The 18,330-nt window shown below is 43.0% G+C and overlaps 1 protein-coding gene across 1 annotated transcript; it reads right to left on the bottom strand.

Annotated features, from left to right (window-relative positions):
- Positions 1 to 456: 456 nt before the first annotated feature.
- On the bottom strand, positions 457 to 15,844 carry LOC149303837 (carbonic anhydrase 4-like). The gene is made up of 9 exons (XM_089480827.1): positions 15,737 to 15,844; positions 14,123 to 14,213; positions 10,800 to 10,829; positions 9,757 to 9,921; positions 7,365 to 7,510; positions 4,165 to 4,254; positions 3,181 to 3,253; positions 2,940 to 3,103; positions 457 to 846 (listed from the first exon to the last, which is right to left on the bottom strand). The coding sequence occupies exons 1-9, from the start codon at positions 15,842 to 15,844 to the stop codon at positions 676 to 678; spliced, it is 1,038 nt and encodes a 345-aa protein (XP_089336953.1). The 3' UTR covers positions 457 to 675.
- Positions 15,845 to 18,330: the final 2,486 nt, after the last annotated feature.

Raw genomic sequence — 18,330 nt, 5'->3', positions numbered from 1 at the left:
AGCTTACTTTAATTTCTGCAAACTGAGTTCAAAGTCCAAAAGTAGTCAGCAATCAATTCCATAGTTTGCATCTCCAGAGAAAGAAACAAGGGGAGAGAAGGGGCAAAGTCTTGCCCATCCGAAGCGGCTGAGGCAGAAGCAAACTGCTGCAGCCTCTCCTAGCTTGTGTATTTTTCCTCATTAATATCTTTTGCCACATGGACACCACTTTGATGTTATTTGGTCTTATGTGTCTCAGTTTTCATGTGTGAAATGTTGGAAGGTATGGAACTATTCCCTTGTTGGTGAGAGGTGCAACAGAGGAATAATCCATGACCAGCTTCACAAAATCTTCTGCATTTAATTTCTTTAAAGCAATTCAATACATTTAATTTTTGAATAAAATCCAGAGAGTTTATAGATACCAAATGTAAAGGCAGAACAAATGTTAAATTAAAGGGAAAAACTGTGTTTATGTGTTATTAGTGTTGTTTTACTCCATGCTGACGAAATGTCTTTCTTCCATGCGTCTGAGAGAGCCCTCCATGAAAAGCATAGATTGACATGATTGAAATTGAATTGGGAAGGAGGTAACTTAATATTTCCTTGGATAATCCAAGCAGCAGGAAGGAATCAGTTGCCATACCGCTGTGGACATGTGTGCCCTCACCCACACATACACATACCCCTGTTGGTTCAAAACTTCTTTGGGGCAGAGCAGTGTTCTGGATAATGGTGTACATATTTCTTTTCCTTGAAATGCTGGACTCTTCGGTTGTTCAATGGCTGCAAAGGACGATAATTCTTCTGCATCAGCCTGCCTTCTTTTATGTTGGTGAAATAGAGTGAATTTGTGAATTTCTTCAGCTGAAAGGGAGGAGGGAAACCACAGATGGGGCATAGTAGGAAATGCAGGAAAGGAGAGAGAAAAATGGAAGTAACAAAAGTTAGCCAGACTCACGAGACCAAGAAATTTGTACAATAAAAAGGAACAATGCTTAATTTTTGGTCAAACTCTAGTGTTGGAAATCTCAAAGGTTGCCTTTGGTCATGCAAGCCTTCCAAGAACAGCTGCAAAAACAGACACAGTCTAAAACAGTGGATCCCAAACATTGGTCCTCCAGGTGTTTTGGACTTCAGCTCCCAGAATTCCTGACTGTTCACCAAGCTGGCTGAAGCTTCCAGGAGTTAAAGTCCAAAAACCTGGAGGACCAAAGTTTGGGAGCTATTGATCTAAAACAGATTACAAAATGCTGTCCTCGAGGTTTTGCTGGCCATTGCCAAGCCTGGACCAACAAAAAGACAATAAAAATACCCTACAGGGATATCCAAAGTATGGAGAACAGATGCAAAAAGTCTGTGAAGTATTCAGGGGATGAACATCCTGCACATTATTCCCTCAGAGCACTTGTTTATCTCACTCTGTAGGATATGTATGTGGTTCTTTGAGTTCCATAGGCAAAATAAGCAGCAAATGAACTAAGGAGATTATCACACAGAGGCTTACCATCTTTAAAACGTGGCTAGATCGTCCCTAAAGTGCGAGAGTGTGATCGCTGGTCGCACTTGTCTTCCATTATGAAATCATCATGAAGGCATCCCATCATTATTTGCGGAGCTGCCATTTACAGAGCTGCCATTTCTCTGCATAACGGGAACTTCCATTATGCAGAGAAATGGCGGCTCTACGAACGCTTTAATGACAGGATGCCTCCATGACGATTTCATCATGGGAGACAAACGCAACCGGCGATCATACCCTTGTGCTTTAGAGACGATCTAGCCATGTTTTAAGGACAGTAAGCCTTCATGTGATAATCTCCTAAAATTGTGTGAGGCACTGAAAATGAAGTGTCTTCAACCAAGGCTCTTAACACTCAGGGTCCATCATTTTGCCTTGTGTGCCACTCAAGATTTTGTTTCTGTCACAAGCCTTGCAGATTAGTGTGTTTCTCAAGCATAGTCTCTAGAAAGCTGCCCAACTACCTGACAGAACATTTTGTCAACTGACTTCAGACAAATCAAGTTCCACCAAGTCCTATAAAGGTAAGTTCTGACATTGGGAGGTCTTCAAGTCTGGCTGGGAAAAACTCTGGCTCCCAGCCTCCACATTATTGTTCCCATTGGAAGCTAAACACTTGTCAGCTTTGGGGTAACAGCTTCCTTCTGACTTTTGTTGCTGCTCCCAGAATATGATCATGGCTTGTCTGTACTGTGTGTTACAGTTATGCTCTCCATCTATGGTCCTTCTGATCATTGGTTCTTTATTTTGGGGACAACCCTTCACTGACATGGGCACTGGCCAATTCACCTCAGGCTTCATCAGACTAAGGACCTTATCACACACATTATTTTCCCCATTATGGGAACTGGAAGGGGACACGGGGCCATACGCAACTGGGGAAAAACTGATTTTATTGCATAGCAAATCATCCACAAAATGGCCCTGTTCTGTTCCCCAGTGTCAAGTCATCCCCATTCAGTGCTGAGGGATGCCATTTTGCTCGGATGGAAGACTTTCGACCCGAACATTTAATGCTCTTCAGCACTGAATGAGGACAGTTTGGCGCTGGGGAACAGAACGGGGCCATTTTGTGGACAATTTGCTGTGTGGTAAAATCTTTTTTCCCAGTTGTGCATGTCCCCAAGCATCCCCTTCCAGTTCCCATAATGGGGGAAATAATGTGTGCAATAAGCTTCTAAGAGTCAGTTTCACCAGGACCTGAAAATTGGAATGCTTTGGGCCTTGTATCTTCCCAAGCAACCCAGGTGGCCAAATTGATCGGCACATGTGGAGATGGGTGTGTGAAACCTGAGTGTAGAGCTATTTTTGATATCAGTCCTGTGACTCACATCTGCTTTCAAAGAACCAATCTCTGTTCTTTATTAACAGAACTAAAGCATTCTGTCTAGCAGCCATTACCTCCTCCTCAAAGGAGAGATTGATGGTACCCACTCACCGTTTGGGGAGACACCTCAATTGGTTCAGAGTAGACAGTCCAAATCACAACCTCATTGCAGTTAGGAGTAGTGAGAGACCCATAGTAGCGGTAATAGGAGCTTAGATCTGACATACTCAATAATCCCCCCAGAGAGAATTCTCCATCCAGTTTCAGAGAGTCCCCTGAGGAAAGAGAAGAAAGGTGAAAGAGGTGAATAAGAAATCACTTCATTTTCCAGGAAACTGAGGATGGGGCTCACCTTTCTCTGGGATTGCTTTCATGAGGTCGGCTAGAGTTTTCCAAGCGTTGATGATGGGAGCCTCATTGGATTTCTAGGGTGAAATGAAGGGAAGAAACATTTATTTCAGAAATTATTTCCTCTAAAATCTCTCTTTCTTTCTCACATCCATTTTGAGGATAGGTCCCTTGGGAAGAAGGGGCCATGAAGACTTGGCATCGAGGCAGCTAAACACAGCTCAGGAAGTGCTGTGAAGGGGGATGCGGGTGATCAGATAGTATCAAGAGCAGGAATGTGTGTGTGAGAAGATTTGGACAGGGTTTGGATTTGGGTTTGAACTTGGCACTGACAGAGTGTAGAGCAGAGAGAGATAGAGTTTTGGATTTGCGGAAGAAGAGAACTGCCTACTATACTGGAGAGCCTAACGAACAGAATATTAGAGTTTATTACATCCTTACACAAATCTATTCTTGTTATTAATGGAGCCCTGGTGGTGCAGTGCTTAAATGCCTGTTTCACTCAGAAATCACAAAGTTGTGAGTTCAGTACCAGTCAGGGGCTCTAAATTGACCCTGGCATCCTTCCATAGTTTGCTAAAATGAGTACCCAGACTGTTGGGGGCAGTTAGCTTACACTTTGTAAACCTCTTAGTACATTAGTAAGCAGTACAGAAATGTACTTACTATAGCTATTAAACCTGTCTCTGGCTGGCTCTCAAGCCTGCATTGGAGTCAGACCATGCATACCAAACAAAACATCCTATACAACCACATTTATAGGTGTCATCCTGGGGCCCAGTAACTCAATGCAGCAAGGAAAGAATTGGGGGAACAAAGGCAGGGTGAAGGACAGGATTTCTAAAAGTTGGAGTTTTGAGGTCAGCCTGGGTAAAGGGATCTCTCACAACTCTAGATGGTCCAGGAGATACTGGGACTCTTGAATCAGTTCCAATTTGTCCCTGGTTATTTTCCATTTGGCCTTTCCAGGTCATTCTGTTTATGTCACCTTTATGAAGAATGCCAAGACAGCAATTCCTTCTGGGTCCTCTCTTGCTTCTTCCATAGTCAAGTTGTTTTTCGTATGAACTATGTGGAGCTGATGCAAGAAGATGGGGAGGAGGGGAGGAAATGAATGAAAATAAACAGAGTTTTTAAATTATGTCTGCGTAATGCAATAGCAAGATTACTCAGAGTTAAGTGCAATAGTACAATTAGAGTATAATGCAACAGGAAAATGATAAAAATTACCCTTTGTGAGTGGTCAGCATGGATCATCTGTCTACCTGGCTACTCTGGGGAGAGTGGTGCTGGACTAGAGTGACCTTTAGTCTTATCTTTCTTTATTGTAGTTTTTCTAAGCTACCTTAAGTTCCTGTTTTTAAGAAAAGAGGCATACATGAATAAGCTATAATTATTATTCTTTGCTTCTCACCAGTCTACCAGATGTTACTGAGTGGAATTTGGGGGCTAGTGATTCAGTTTGTATCCAACTGTTTAGGAATCAATTATTGTTTGTGGAGGAGGAAGAGAAGAATTTAGTGAAGTCTGAGTCAGCAAGAATCATCTTGGGTTGTGGGAGACTGAGGTTTGCCTCCTCAATCAACGGTAAAGCTCATTGAACCCACTGTTATAAGGGCCAAATATGTGGTGGCTGCTAAGTAAAAGATTACTCACTTTTAGGAATGCTACTAGAGGGATGGAAGGAGTGCAGGAGGCACTGGATGATATCTAAGGAGGGGTAGCACCACTGTTTCTCAAACATCTGCCCTTTGGCAGAAACAGGCTGTAGCATCACTTTAAAACTCTGGGGCTCAGTGAAAGAGATGCCATGAGTGGGGCGAGGCTCAGTGGGAGGAAAGAAAGGCCTCAGGATTTTTTAAAATATAATTTAAATTTTTTTAAAAAATAAAATTATTCCTTTTACATTTTCTTTTAAAACACCATAGTTTACCAACTTTTCACGTTAACTGCATAAAACTGTGTACATGTAAATACATTTAGGCTGTGTGTATGATACTGTGATATAAGGGTATACTTATACTTTTAATGTGACTAGTCGTTTATGTCACAACTATTACTATTCCATTCAGTGATATACGAGAATTACAATTAAGGAGTAACGTTAGTACAAAAAATATTATTAAGGCTTCTGTATGGTGTGGTATGGGAGGAGGTCAATGGCAGTGGGCGGGGGTTGATACCATGAGTTACTGGACCTGATAAGACTAACCCTAGTGATGCCACTGGATGGCCATCTGTCGGGGATGCTTTGATTTAGATTTTCTGCATGGCAGGGGGTTGGACTGGATGGCCCTTGCAGTAGCTTCCAGCTCTATGATTCTATGATTCTATGATAACACTGAAAGATAGTTAGGTGATAATCACTGGCAGTTATGTGACCAGCGAGATATTTTCCTCCCAAATGGTCAATTTAACCTCAGAATAGGGGCCTAATGCTCTGAAGGGTGCATTACGTTTGTGAGAAAATGCAGCAACTGGCATTTTGAATTGGGACACAAGAATTTAGGAGCTTGGAGTTGACTGAAATTAAAATACAGCTACTCTATTTCAAGCTGGAGGATGCCACTATTTAATGTAACCTCTGGTAACAAATATTCCTCAAACAGCAAACCAGTTCAGTGGACTCAGGACTAGAGTAGAACAATTCATCTTGATATGTTTTCTTTCCTAATTTTAGTGAGTTTGTTACATGAGATAGCATTCAAAAAATTGTATCTTCCCCCTGGAAATCACCTATCCATTGTTTCACCTCAGCTTGAAAAAGGCTTACTGAGCTTTTTTCCAGACATATCCTCTTTTTCAGAGCTAACATTTTAAAACACCATTTTTCCTGAACCAAAAGTGTTAACAAATTTTGTTTCTTTGTTTGCAATTTTAGCAGCTTGTGAACCACGCAGAAGGTCCAAGGGGCAGAAAATTGTCCCCTGCACCTGCCATGGGGACTGACCACTGGTTTAACTTAATTATTTTGGGCTAAACAACTCAATACATTAAAACATGTAGCATGTGCTTTACATAAAGATAAAGGTAATCCCTTGACAATAATGTCTAGCTGTAACCGACTGTGGGCAGTGGTGCTCATCTCTGTTATGACACTGAAAAGTCATCGCTGTCTGATGACTCCCCTGCTGGTCATGCAGCCAGCATGACAGCACCAAATGGTGTTACCTCCCCACCAAAGTGGTACCTATTTATCTACCTGCATGCTTTCAAACTGCCAGGTTGGCAGAAACTGGGTCTAGCGACAGGAGTCACCTCATCATGCAACACTTGGGCCTTGAACTGCCAACCTTCCGATCTTCTGATCATCAGAACTGGCATCTTAACTACTAAGCCACTGCATCCCTGTGCTTTACATACATGGATTTATTATGGATTGGGACCACCATGGCTGGGTCAGGGATGTTTAAACACCATGACTTTTAAAAGCCAAGGCCCACCCTGCTGTTGTTAACTACTCTCAAGTCAACCCCAGCTCACAGGTGAACCTGTGTATGAGATATCTCCAAGACCCCCTGTCCTCTACTGCTCTGCTCAGGTCGTCTACATTAAGGCCTATGAGTTCCCTGATTAAATCTAGTCATCTTGCTGGTCTTCCTCTCTTTCTGCTGCCTTCTATCTTTCCTAGCATAATTGTTTGGTTTTCCCCCCCAATGATTCATGCATTCTAATGATGTGGCCAAAGTACAACAGCCTCAATTTATTTATCTTGGCTTCCAGGTACAGTTCATGCTTGGTCTGTTCAAGGAGCCATTTGTTTGTCTTTTTGGCCATCGTGATATCTGCAACAAATGACAATGTAGTTGTAACATAAGAAGGGGAAACTTTACTCCTTTTGCAATGCAACTTTTATGGTTACAAAGTGATTGAGGCCTTACTGTTACAGCCATTTTGTATCACAGGCCAATAGCTTATACTGTAATTTTCTAGATTTTTTTTAAAAAAGTAATTTACAATGTAAACATCTTAGATATCATAGAGTATGTTGTTAAATATTCTCACTATAATAGTAATAAACTATCTTTTGGGGCTTGACACAATAACCCAGTAGTTGTTTTTTTAAGTAACTCGCCAAGCTTTTTTAAAAACACATTAAAAAAAGAAACAGCAGTACTCTCCTAGCATGTCCACTCATCTCCCATACTCTAGCATTCCCTGCTTCCCCATGTTCTCTGGTTGGCTCACCTCCATGGCATGGTGCAGTCCATCAATTGCATGCTCCGAGCCTCTATGATTGTAGGTACCCCAGTGAAGGTGGAAGGACTTCAAGGAGTATGTTGCTGGAAGGCCTGGACCAGAGATGGTAGCTCCTTTCTTCATTTCTACTTCAGCTGCAAAGAATCCAAAGCAAAACATTTGATGCACCCCAAAAGGGCAGACACAGAGCATTATGTACAGCATCATGGTTTGGGCCACTCTTAAGAGCAGATTCAAAGGTCAGCCAAGTCATGTGGCATAAGATCAAACTAGATTTTTGGGAAGACAGGTGCCCACCAAAAATCTAAAAAGTTGCATGTTTTAGAATAGGGGTAGGTAACCTGCGGCCCACAGGCCGGATGCGGCCCGGCAAGGCCTTGGGACCGACCCCAGCCCGGTCCTGCTGCCAATTGCCACTGGAGCCTTTGGCTTCTCGTGTGAGGGCATGGGGCCTTTGGCCTATCAGGAGGAGGCGGGCAAGGGGGGGCAAGCGGCGGGCAAGGGGGGCAAGCGGCGGGCAAGGGGGGCAAGCGGCGGGCAAGGGGGGTAATTGTCTATAGAAGCCTCCGAAACATGTATTTATATTAATATTTTTTAAAAAAATCAGCAATTTTTTGGGGTGTCCTCCATTTTTTAAAAAAAAGTGCCCTCCATTTGAAAATTTTGTCCCGCATTTGTCCCGGTTTATTTATTTATTTAATTTTTTTAAAAAATTTTATTTATAATTATTTATTTTTTGGCTTCGGCCCCCCAGTTGTCTGAGGGACAGCAACCCGGCCCCCGGCTCAAAAAGGTTGCCTACCCCTGTTTTAGAATAAAGAATTGGCAGAACAGTGAACTGGTACTCAACCTTTCCTCCATCCATCACTTACCCAAACACCCCTTATCCAGCTTTGATTTCCAAACACATTGGCCAATGCTGGGATAAGACAAAGAGAAAGACTTGCATTCCTAAATAGCTGTTTAGGAAATGTTATAACATGCTCGCATGCTATGCCTGACTTATACTTGACATCACTCCCAGACAAAACAGTATAAACGCTGTTTGAGGATTTTGTGCATGAAAGTAGCCAGAATATTCAATGCTCAGTGCTTTTGCCAAGGCAGCACAACAACTACTGAACAGCTCCCCCCTTTATTGACTGGGAGGCATCTGGTTCTATAGTCTGCTTTATACAGTCAGGAACAACCTTCATCCTTGTCTGGGAGGGCAAAGGCAAAACTTCCTTCTTGGCAGCCAGATAGTGCTGAGACACAATCCTGAAGACAATCCGTACTCATCCAAAAGCTTCTGAGAAAGTAGAGTGAAGTCTACAAAAGCTCATACTGCCAACTTCTTTCTTTCAGTTAGTCTCAAAGATGCTACAAGATCTTTCTACAGAACTCATTCAGTTGCTGTTGCCAGGGAAGAAGGATAAATCTTGTTCCCATCCTGGCCATCACAGGGACGTAGCCAAGGGGGGGGGGGGTTCTTAGGGTCCTGACCCCCCCCCCCCACACTTCCATTAGAAAAATGAATGGTGCTGCACCGCTGCACCCAAGCCCCATTATAATGGTGGCACTTAGTTTGGACCCCCCCCCTTCCTAAAATCCTGGCTACGTTCTTGGCCATCAGTATAAGTACACTGGCAAAGGTTGGGAAAGGCTCTTGGTCACAAAGTCCTGAATTATCAACAATTCATTTTTAACAGCCATATTGTCTAACACCATAGAGTCAAACTCCTGCTGATATATACCATCATCTGCATTTTAGGCTATGCATATACTTTGAAACAGACCAGTTGTTAATTTAGCACCCTGACCATTCTACAAGATGATATAAATCAGAGACAAGAATTTGTGTATATGTCATAGTTCACAATGTTCTGTCTCACACACACCACAGATGCACATGCTAACATGACTAAGAAATGGAACCCAGGATAGGTTTATGCAAATGAAGGAGTAGAATTATGCAGATTAGAATCATCTTGGTCATTTGTGGTTCACTTCTCCTAAGGAGCAAAGCAAAGGGCTGTAATAGGCCAAGGAGAGTGATGGTGTAGGAGTTGTCTCTGCAATTCTCCAAAGAAATTGGAGTCATCTTCAATGCACTCTTCTGCTTCCTGCTTCTCTAGAAAATGACATCATGAAAGGGAACTGAAGGAACAGGAGTGGTACTAGCATATTCTTATGCAAATCTGAGTAGTGTTCATGGCAAAAAGGTTATGCTTTACCCCCATGCTTACTTTGCAGCATGGCTCTTATTTACCAAGCCAGTAAAATAATGCCACCTGCAAAGATTGGTCCTCCTGCCACAATTCCACATTTAAGAGCCACCCCCCCCCCCATCCCAGTGCCTTGCATCTTAATGTGCAATTGCTCATTCATCTATACTTACGGTAATGCCCTGTGTTCTTAAGGAGCTGTGGCCTCTTGCGGTCTTCATAACCAACAAAATTAATAGGACCCAGGCAGTCATCAGATATGGTTTTCTTGGTTACAATATTGATGGGAGACTGCTTCTCACCACTGCAGTTGCCAAGCTTTGACCACGTCTTTGGGCCTGGGGAAGCAGAAGGAAAGGATGTACAATATTTTCCACTAGAGCATCTGCAATGAGAATTCTTTTTTCAAAATCTACGACAGACAGGCATCTTGCCTTTTGCTCTCAAACACTTTCTTAGGTTAACCCCCTTTTAACAGTAACTCATTTAGAATGATGGTTCCTTTTTATTATACAGTGTGTTCAGACTTGCTAAGACAGTGAAAGCAACCTCTAAATAATTTTCTGATTGGATAGCCATACCACTTACTTTAGAAACAGAGTGTCCTCTCACAATTAGTCATCTTCACCAAGGAACCACATTCTACTAGTCCCAGATGCATAAGAGTAGGGCTTTTTAAAGTGTATTTGCAAGTTTTTACATGTAATTTGATGCATTCTTTGACTTATCCCCACCTTTCCTTTCCCCCAAATAAATGATATATCTTGATTCTGGATGCTGCGTGACTTTGGTGGGAATATCTCACACAGTCTTCTCATGTGCCAAGAATGCACAAACTGTATGCAATCTCTTACCTTCCAGAGTGGGGAATCACAAAGTTTTATAAGGTTTCAATTCCTCTGGGCTTTAGAAATTCAATCCATAGCATGTTCCTTTCTTATTTTTCTTACAACAGAGCTGGGCTACAGGAAGAAGACCTTGCCAACAAAGCTTATAACCTCCCCAGGTACAAACTTGCCAATAGTCATGCTGAAGTAGGAATTTTTGATGAAGTTATATATGGCTGAAAGTTCCCTCAAAACCCCATTAGAGAAAGTTACTACTCTTTTTCTGCCCCAATGATTTCTCATTATCGTACTAGTGATAACAACCTTTGCTTCCCACGTTGGGCGGTATGCTTGAGGCCATGGGTGGAACCAAGGAATGCTTTACTTACCACAACTTGGTCTGTCATAGCACCAGGGCTCTGTGAGAAAGATGGAAAGAGAAAGAATGAGAATGGAATAGGACTGTATTGTACTTTGTTATGGAAAAGTTTAGAGAGCCAGCATAGCATAATGGTTTGAGTGTTAGAGTACGACTCTGGAGACCAGAGTCTGATTCCCAGCTCAGCCATGAAATCCACTGGGTGACCTTCTGTGTGCCACATGCTCTCAGCCTCAGGGGAAGGCAATAGTAAACCTTCTCTGAACAAATCTTGCCAAGAAAATCCTACGGTAGGTTCGGCTTAGAGTCGCCGTAAGTCAGAAACAACTTGAAGGCACACAACAAAACTACTACAATGTAACAGATCTAGATAACGCAGCATCTTCCATCTTCTTGATCTCTCACCCCCACAGGTAAGAGAAGATTGGGGATTATTGCTGTTGTGTTCCTTCAAGTCATTTCCAATGAACCAATGACATATGTGGTCAGAGGCAGTTTGCCTTTGCCTTCCTTGGAGGCTGTGAGAATGTGATTTCCCTAAGGTCACTCAGTGGGTTCCCATGGCAGAACAAGGATTCAAATCCTGATCTCGAGTTCAGTGTTCAAACCACTGCACCACATACATGTTTCCATTAAATCAGCAGTGGGAAGTGTGTGGCTGGTGGGTTACATGTGGCATCCCAAAGCTCCTTGGAAACCTCCAAAGTCCCACAAATCCCTCACTTTTTAAAAAATGAGACCAATTTTGGTGATTTTTTTTGCCTGAAAATGCCCCCCCCCCACACACAAAAAAAAGAAAGGAGGGGGGAAGACCAGCACAGATCCTCAGTGTTTCACAGATTGGGACACGTTAAAATTGGACACGTGTGTTTGACCAAACAACATCAGAGCATGGTCAAGATGGGGCAAGTTATTAATAAGGACAAACACACAGGTTAGGAGAGGCTGCAGCAGTTTGCTTTTGCCTAGATTCCACTCCCCTCTTTTCTTTCCCTGCTGCTGAGTTAACTGAATGTAAACTATTTTTGCAATTGGAACTTATTTTGCAGCCACTGAAGTTAGCTGAGGATGAAGGGGAGAAGTGGAAGGAAGAGAAAGAAACTAGAGCCCTTATCAGATGAGTGTGGAACTGGGGGTCTTCCGCACTGGGTGGTTCGAATTCACGTTATTTCGCACAATACCATCATACCAGCATTCGAATGGCCCAATCCGCACTCACGTGAATGTGCGAGCTGCCGAACTGAATGCGTACTGGCTCCTCTTTTTGGAGCGTGTTGGCCAGTGCGCTGATAAGGGGATTGGCGATATCCTGGATTGGGGCTCTGTTCGATCTCAGTGCGAATGGGTCTGGTGTGACTACCCAGTCCTGAATTCCATCGCAAGACCCCCAGATTCCAATTTTTACTTCCGGTGGGTCTTTCCTCTTGCCGGTTCCAGGGAAGCGGGGGGGGGGGGCGGTTCCAGCGGCCTCCTCCTCCTCCTCCCGGCTTGAGAGGCATCCCTGGCTGCATCCCAGGCAGGGAAGAGGCGCGGGGGCCGCTGGAATCGTGGTTCCAGCAGCCTCCTCCTCCTCCTCCCGGCTTGAGAGGCATCCCTGGCTGCATCCCAGGCAGGGAAGAGGTGCGGGGGCCGCTGGAATCGCGGTTCCAGCAGCCTCCTCCTCCTCCTCCCGGCTTGGGAGCTAGCCTAGGCTGCCTCTCAAGCTGGGAGGAGGAGGAGGAGGCCGTTGGAACGGCGGCGATCGCCGCGATTCTAGCGGCCCCGCGCCTGTTCCCTGCCTGGGATGCAGCCCGGGCTGGATCCCAAGCCGGGAGGAGGAGGAGGAACTCTTAATCAAAGCATCCCCATTTACTTAGATGGCCATCCAGCCTCTTTGACAGCCGCTGGAACTGCTCCTCCCCCCCCCCCCCTCAGAATACATACTCACACACTCACACACACACGTAGAACCAGGCATTGCTAATTTGTTGCAAGGGAAGGTCATGGTAACGTTAAAACCAAGCAGGAATGTAGAGAGGAAACAGAGAGGAATGTAGAGAGGGCACGTTGTATCGCGATTGTTAATGTGCATGAGCTGGCTCTCCAGCTGTTTACCGGGCTGTCATGATGTGACCTCCCCTTTCACCCCGGAAGCGTTTAAGGTTGCAACCCATGCAGGGCACCACTGAGCATGTGCGAGGGGGCCGATACGAATCGGCCAATCCTCATGTTGAGCACCGGTGTGACAAAACATTCTGCACTGAATGCACTTCGCGCGAATGCGGATTGGCCAATTTGAATCATGCCAATGCGGAGGGACTCCCAGTTATGACAGTACTTTGCGAAATAATGTGAATTCGAATCGCCCAGTGCAGAAGACCCCCAGTTCCACACTCATCTGATAAGGGCTTAGGACATTTTTAAAGCAACTGGAAAAGTGGGACAACAAAGGATTAAACAAATCAAAACTGTTGGAGAGAATGCCAACATTAGCCACAAATGTAGTATTTTACCTCTCTCACCCGCAGAACTCCTCCAGTCCCCTAAATACAACCCTAAATGCCAGAAAATAATCAAAAATGCTGACCAGTGATGACACAATATTACTTCTGGTGCATTTAGAGATGGTGGTGTGGACTCTAGGAGCCCATGAGAGTGAAAATGGATCCCTAACCCCCACATGCAGTTATCCATCCCTGAATTAAATGAAAGCAACATGGTGTAGTGGTTTGAGTGTTGGACTATGACACTGTAGACAAGGGTTCAGTTCCCAGCTTAGCCATGGAACCTACTGAGTAACATTTGGCAATTCACATACTCTCAGCCTCAGAGGAAGGCATTGGTAAATATCCTCTAAACAAATATTGGCAAGAAAACTCCATGTTAGGGTCACCTTAGGGGTCACCATAAGTCGGAAATGACTTGAAAACACACAACACACACACAGTCCTTTCTTACTCATTCTTCTCCCGTCATAGTTATTGTAAGCTCCAGCCTTTCTTAGCTAACATTAAACTGGCACACACATTTTTCAAAGTAATCCTCCCAAAGAGTCAGTTTATTTCCTTTTTGTAGTCGTGATTTTGTGGCTGTTCCAGATTAATATGATTAATCAATTCGGTAAATTCCCAAGGAATGATGCAACTCTTTTTATTGAGAAATGTATCAGTTTTTTTAGTTTACATCCCCAATGATTAGACAATGGCAGTCTAAAAGGACTGTGAATTATTAGCTTCCAACTGAACAAGCTAACAGCTAAACTCTCTGCATTCTCAGGATGAGTGTAGCTTACTGTCTTTAAAAAAGCCACATTATTTTGAAGTAAGCTTTTTACAGTATGGTGCTGAAACTTACCTTCACTGCTAACACAGATCCCTCCCAGCAGTAGAAGCATCAATACATGGATTCTTGTATTCAGTGTAGGACTCATGACTTTAATGGCTACCTGCACAGAAAAGAAATATTTTTAGCAACTGAGGGCCATATCCTAACCAATTTGTCCCACTGAACATCAAGAAATAGGAACATTAGTAGAAGAAAGCTAATGCATTTTTGAAATCATTAAGCAAAAAAATAATAATAATCAAATTAATTACGTTGATATTTCAAGGGAAGAATTAACCAGATGTATGGATTTTTGAAAACCCCATGTCTCATCCACAGCTACCAATGTCTTATCCACTCTTCTCTTTCTCAGACCTTTAAAACCTCATATACTTATAATTTCCATTCTTTAGCTTAACAATGTTCATGTGACTCCCAGTGAAAGTCCCAGGGTTCAGACCTTGAAAATTCAGTTTCTTGGGACAGATGAAGAGACTCTGTGTGATGTCCCATGTAAAATCAGGATACAGGAATACCATCTGTATGCAAGTATCATCCCTTTCCAAGCAGCCTTTCCTACATGTTAGCTTAAAAACTTTTAATTTTGGGATTAATTAAACTATCCATGTAAACCGACTGGGTGACCTTGGGCAAGTCATCCTCTCGGCCTCAGAGGATGGCAATGGCAAACCCCTCAAAAGAAACTTGCCAAGAAATCCCCACAATAGGTTTGCTTTAGGGTCACCATAAGATGGAAATGTTACAAAGGCACACAGTAGCAGCAATCTATCATGAACTAAGACAAGAGGTTTGGGTTTTGTAACCAAAATATTAATTCTCTAACTCCAAGGGACTAAGAAAAAACAAGAGCCACTCTTTACAAAAATCCAAGGGTACTGGGTCTTGGGGAAAGAACTACCTGGGAAATTAAAACCTGTTGGCTCTTCATTGTCTGTAATTTAACTAATTAATAACTTAATTCTGGAATTAAATTAATTCTGTAGTTCCAGTTTAACTAAATACAGTTTAGATGAAAAATAAATGTAATTACGTTATCTTTTTATTAGAAAATTTCCAACCTAAATGTTAAATTATTTTAATTAATTACTGTCAATAGATACCCATCAAAGCTGATCACACCATATTCACATCTTCATGCCCCTTGTCATGTTCAATGCAGCAGCTTTATGGCCAGATATGCACTGCCCCAACCTCTCCCATCCTGTGGCTGGACTACACCTCCCATAATCCCCATCATCTAGGCAGAAGTGATAGGAATTATACCCAACCATATCTGAGGGTTGCATGAATGGCTGCACTATCTAAGGAAAATCAGTATCTGCCCTATATAGGGCAAGTCAGCTATCCTGGAAGTTAGCCAGTATGCTGTCAACAATCCACTTCAATGCAGGGATCTCTTTTCCATTTACTTGCCAACTGAAGTTGCTTGCATGCTAATTACCCTAATATTATCTACATAACTCCATTTCAGAGGCTATACTCATTTCACATAACCACAGATTTATGTAACATAGGCGCGAAACAAACCGTCCCAAAAGGGCGGCCTGGAGCCACAGCAGCCAAACTGCCCCTCCAAAAACCCAGAAACAATGGATTCTTCTTCGGATACCGCATGGACGTCACAAGTGTGCCAATGGGGCACTTGCGATGTAAGCGATGCACAGCGACGTCTATATGCTGCGCATCGCTTATGTCACAATGGTGGCCCCCATATGGACGGGAGGCCGCCATTACGACAACGCCATGATGTGCTAGGGTTAGGGACCATGCGGTTGGTGCACGGTCCCTAACCTTAGATTCTCCACCTGGATACCACTTCTTGGTGGTATGTACCAGGCCATTGTCAGGAAGGGTGAAAGAATTGCTTTATCTCAGTCTTCAATATAAACTATATATATATATATATATATATATATATGTCAGAATCCACCTTCAGTCAGTCATGTTTGTAGAGATAGATAGATAGATAGAAAGATAGATAGATAGACCGCAGAGTGGGGGTCAGGGAATAGGTTCTCACACACAAATAGGGAAGAGATAGATACGCATATATAGAGAGGAAGTAGAGATATAGATAGACAGTCACTTTGAGAATAGGGGGGCTGCCACCATGAGGAATGGGCCGGATGGTCATGTATTGCATGGCAGTTAGGCAGTTTTATGAGGGGTTGTTGGGAAACTGATACCAAAGGTGCATACAGTCTTAGATCTCTACTTGGTAGAGGAACTAGGAACCAAATGGCCAAAACCCCCCCTCCTTTCCCCCCTTCAGAACAAAGGGAGAAATTCTACATCAAAGGCTGAACCGAAGGGAACCAACTCAAAGGGAGGAGTCTGGGGAATTCTAAGGTTCTGTCTCTATTTGGAGTTCTTCAGATTCAACAAAGACATGGCCAGGAATACTTCTACTTAGTTAGTCCTTACAATAAACTTTCTGATCTACCTGAAGTTTATCATGGATTTTTGGTCAGAGTAATCCCAAGTCTCACAATATATATATATATATAGACACACACACACACACACACACACACAATAACATATTACAGCACAACATCATTACACCCATCACTGCCCAAATTTCATCACGAGAGGTGACACAAGAAGAGAAATAGACCACAGTATCACCCACTTATCACACTCCTCAGTTGTTTCAGGTTGTCCTGTTCAAAACTGCTTTACTCATACTAATTAAGCTGTAATAACACTATTACAGCGCAATATCATTGCAGTGCACCCAGATCTCACATTGTGAGAAGTAGCACAGGGAGAGAAACTGACCATGCCATCCTTTGTTACATTTCTTGTCAACTTTTTGTTACTTTTCATTACTTTGAGAGGGATTTAGAACTGATAAAAGAATGGCACTAAACTTGATAAAGTTATATCAAAATGATCCTAAAGTCCCCTTTATAAGTACAGTTGGTCCGCCATGGATTCTGCATCCACAGATTCAATAATCCACAACTTGAAAACACGTATTTTTTTAAAAATCCAAACAGTAAATCTTGATGTTTCCATTTTATATAAGGGTTTTACTATGCCATTCTATATCATGAGACTTGAGTATCCACAGATTTTGGTATCCACAGTGGGTTATGGAACCAAACTCCAGTGGATACTAAGAGACCACTGTATTTTTAAAAAGTGATGCAGAATCCCTAGTTTTTTGTGGGGGTTTTGGGCTATGTGGCCGTGTTTTGGAAGAGTTTATTCCTGACGTTTCACCAACATCTGTGGCTGGCATCTTCAGGTGAAACATCAGGAATAAACTTTTCTAAAACACGGTCACAAAGCCCAAAACCTACACAAAAACAGATGAGAAAATGTTACTCATTACACCAATAGAGTATTTCACTCACAACCATTATTCTACTCTGAGAATGGAAAATCATTACAAACGTTATAAAAAGGGAGTGGATTTGTGTTTTCCAGACTCCCACCAGTCAATAGTACAGTCCAGCTTCCAGGATCTTCTTGCTGGAGGGAAGGAGGACAAAAGGAACATCAGATGGATTCAAGAACAACAGGTTGACGGTTAAGATGCTATCCCAGAGGAGCAGCCCTCTTCCTTTAACCTCCAGCCTTGTACAGCTTCTGGCCAGATAATAAGTATGCAAGGCACCAAAAGCTCCTGTAGTCTTGCCCGACATATAAAATGCTACTCTCCCCATGATTCAAGACCTCACTATGCCACAAACTGAGAGCAGATCCTTCCAGAGAAAAGAAGAGGTTGTTACTTATGACAATGTGAAAAGGAGGTGGCTCTTTAGGAAATGAGTCCTAAATTTCATTCTCGAAGGCATTCCAAATTTCCGTTCAGGAAAAAAATGTCTAGATCCCCATTCCCTATCATCTCAGCTCCTGAAAGAATGACTCCCCAATTCTTACCTGCTGAAGCAGAGTCACCCTGGATTGATGCTGAAGCCACTTGGAACTGGTTTCTTTCCAGGATCTTACTAAATTTATTTTAGGCCACCTCCCCGAGGAGGAGCAGAGCAATAGCTGAGAAGGAGGAGCCATCAAAGGTGGCAACTGGACACACCTTGAAGCACAAAAAGACTTGGACCAGACAAACTGGCACTGGACGGGAGGTGCCAAAGCTCAGTGATGAAGAAGCTGGTGGTTTGTTTGTGTGCTTTGCATACCACAAGGAAGCCAATTTGGGCAGCCAACCAATTATATAAAATTAGTTGATTGATCATCTAGCTTCTAAT

Source organism: Sceloporus occidentalis, unplaced genomic scaffold, assembly GCF_023333645.1.
Source record: "Sceloporus occidentalis isolate IW3139 unplaced genomic scaffold, rSceOcc1.0.p SCAF_14, whole genome shotgun sequence".
Taxonomy (NCBI): domain Eukaryota; kingdom Metazoa; phylum Chordata; class Lepidosauria; order Squamata; family Phrynosomatidae; genus Sceloporus; species Sceloporus occidentalis.
The sequence above is the reverse complement of the archived record's forward strand: the minus strand, read 5'-3'. Positions and strand labels throughout refer to the sequence as shown.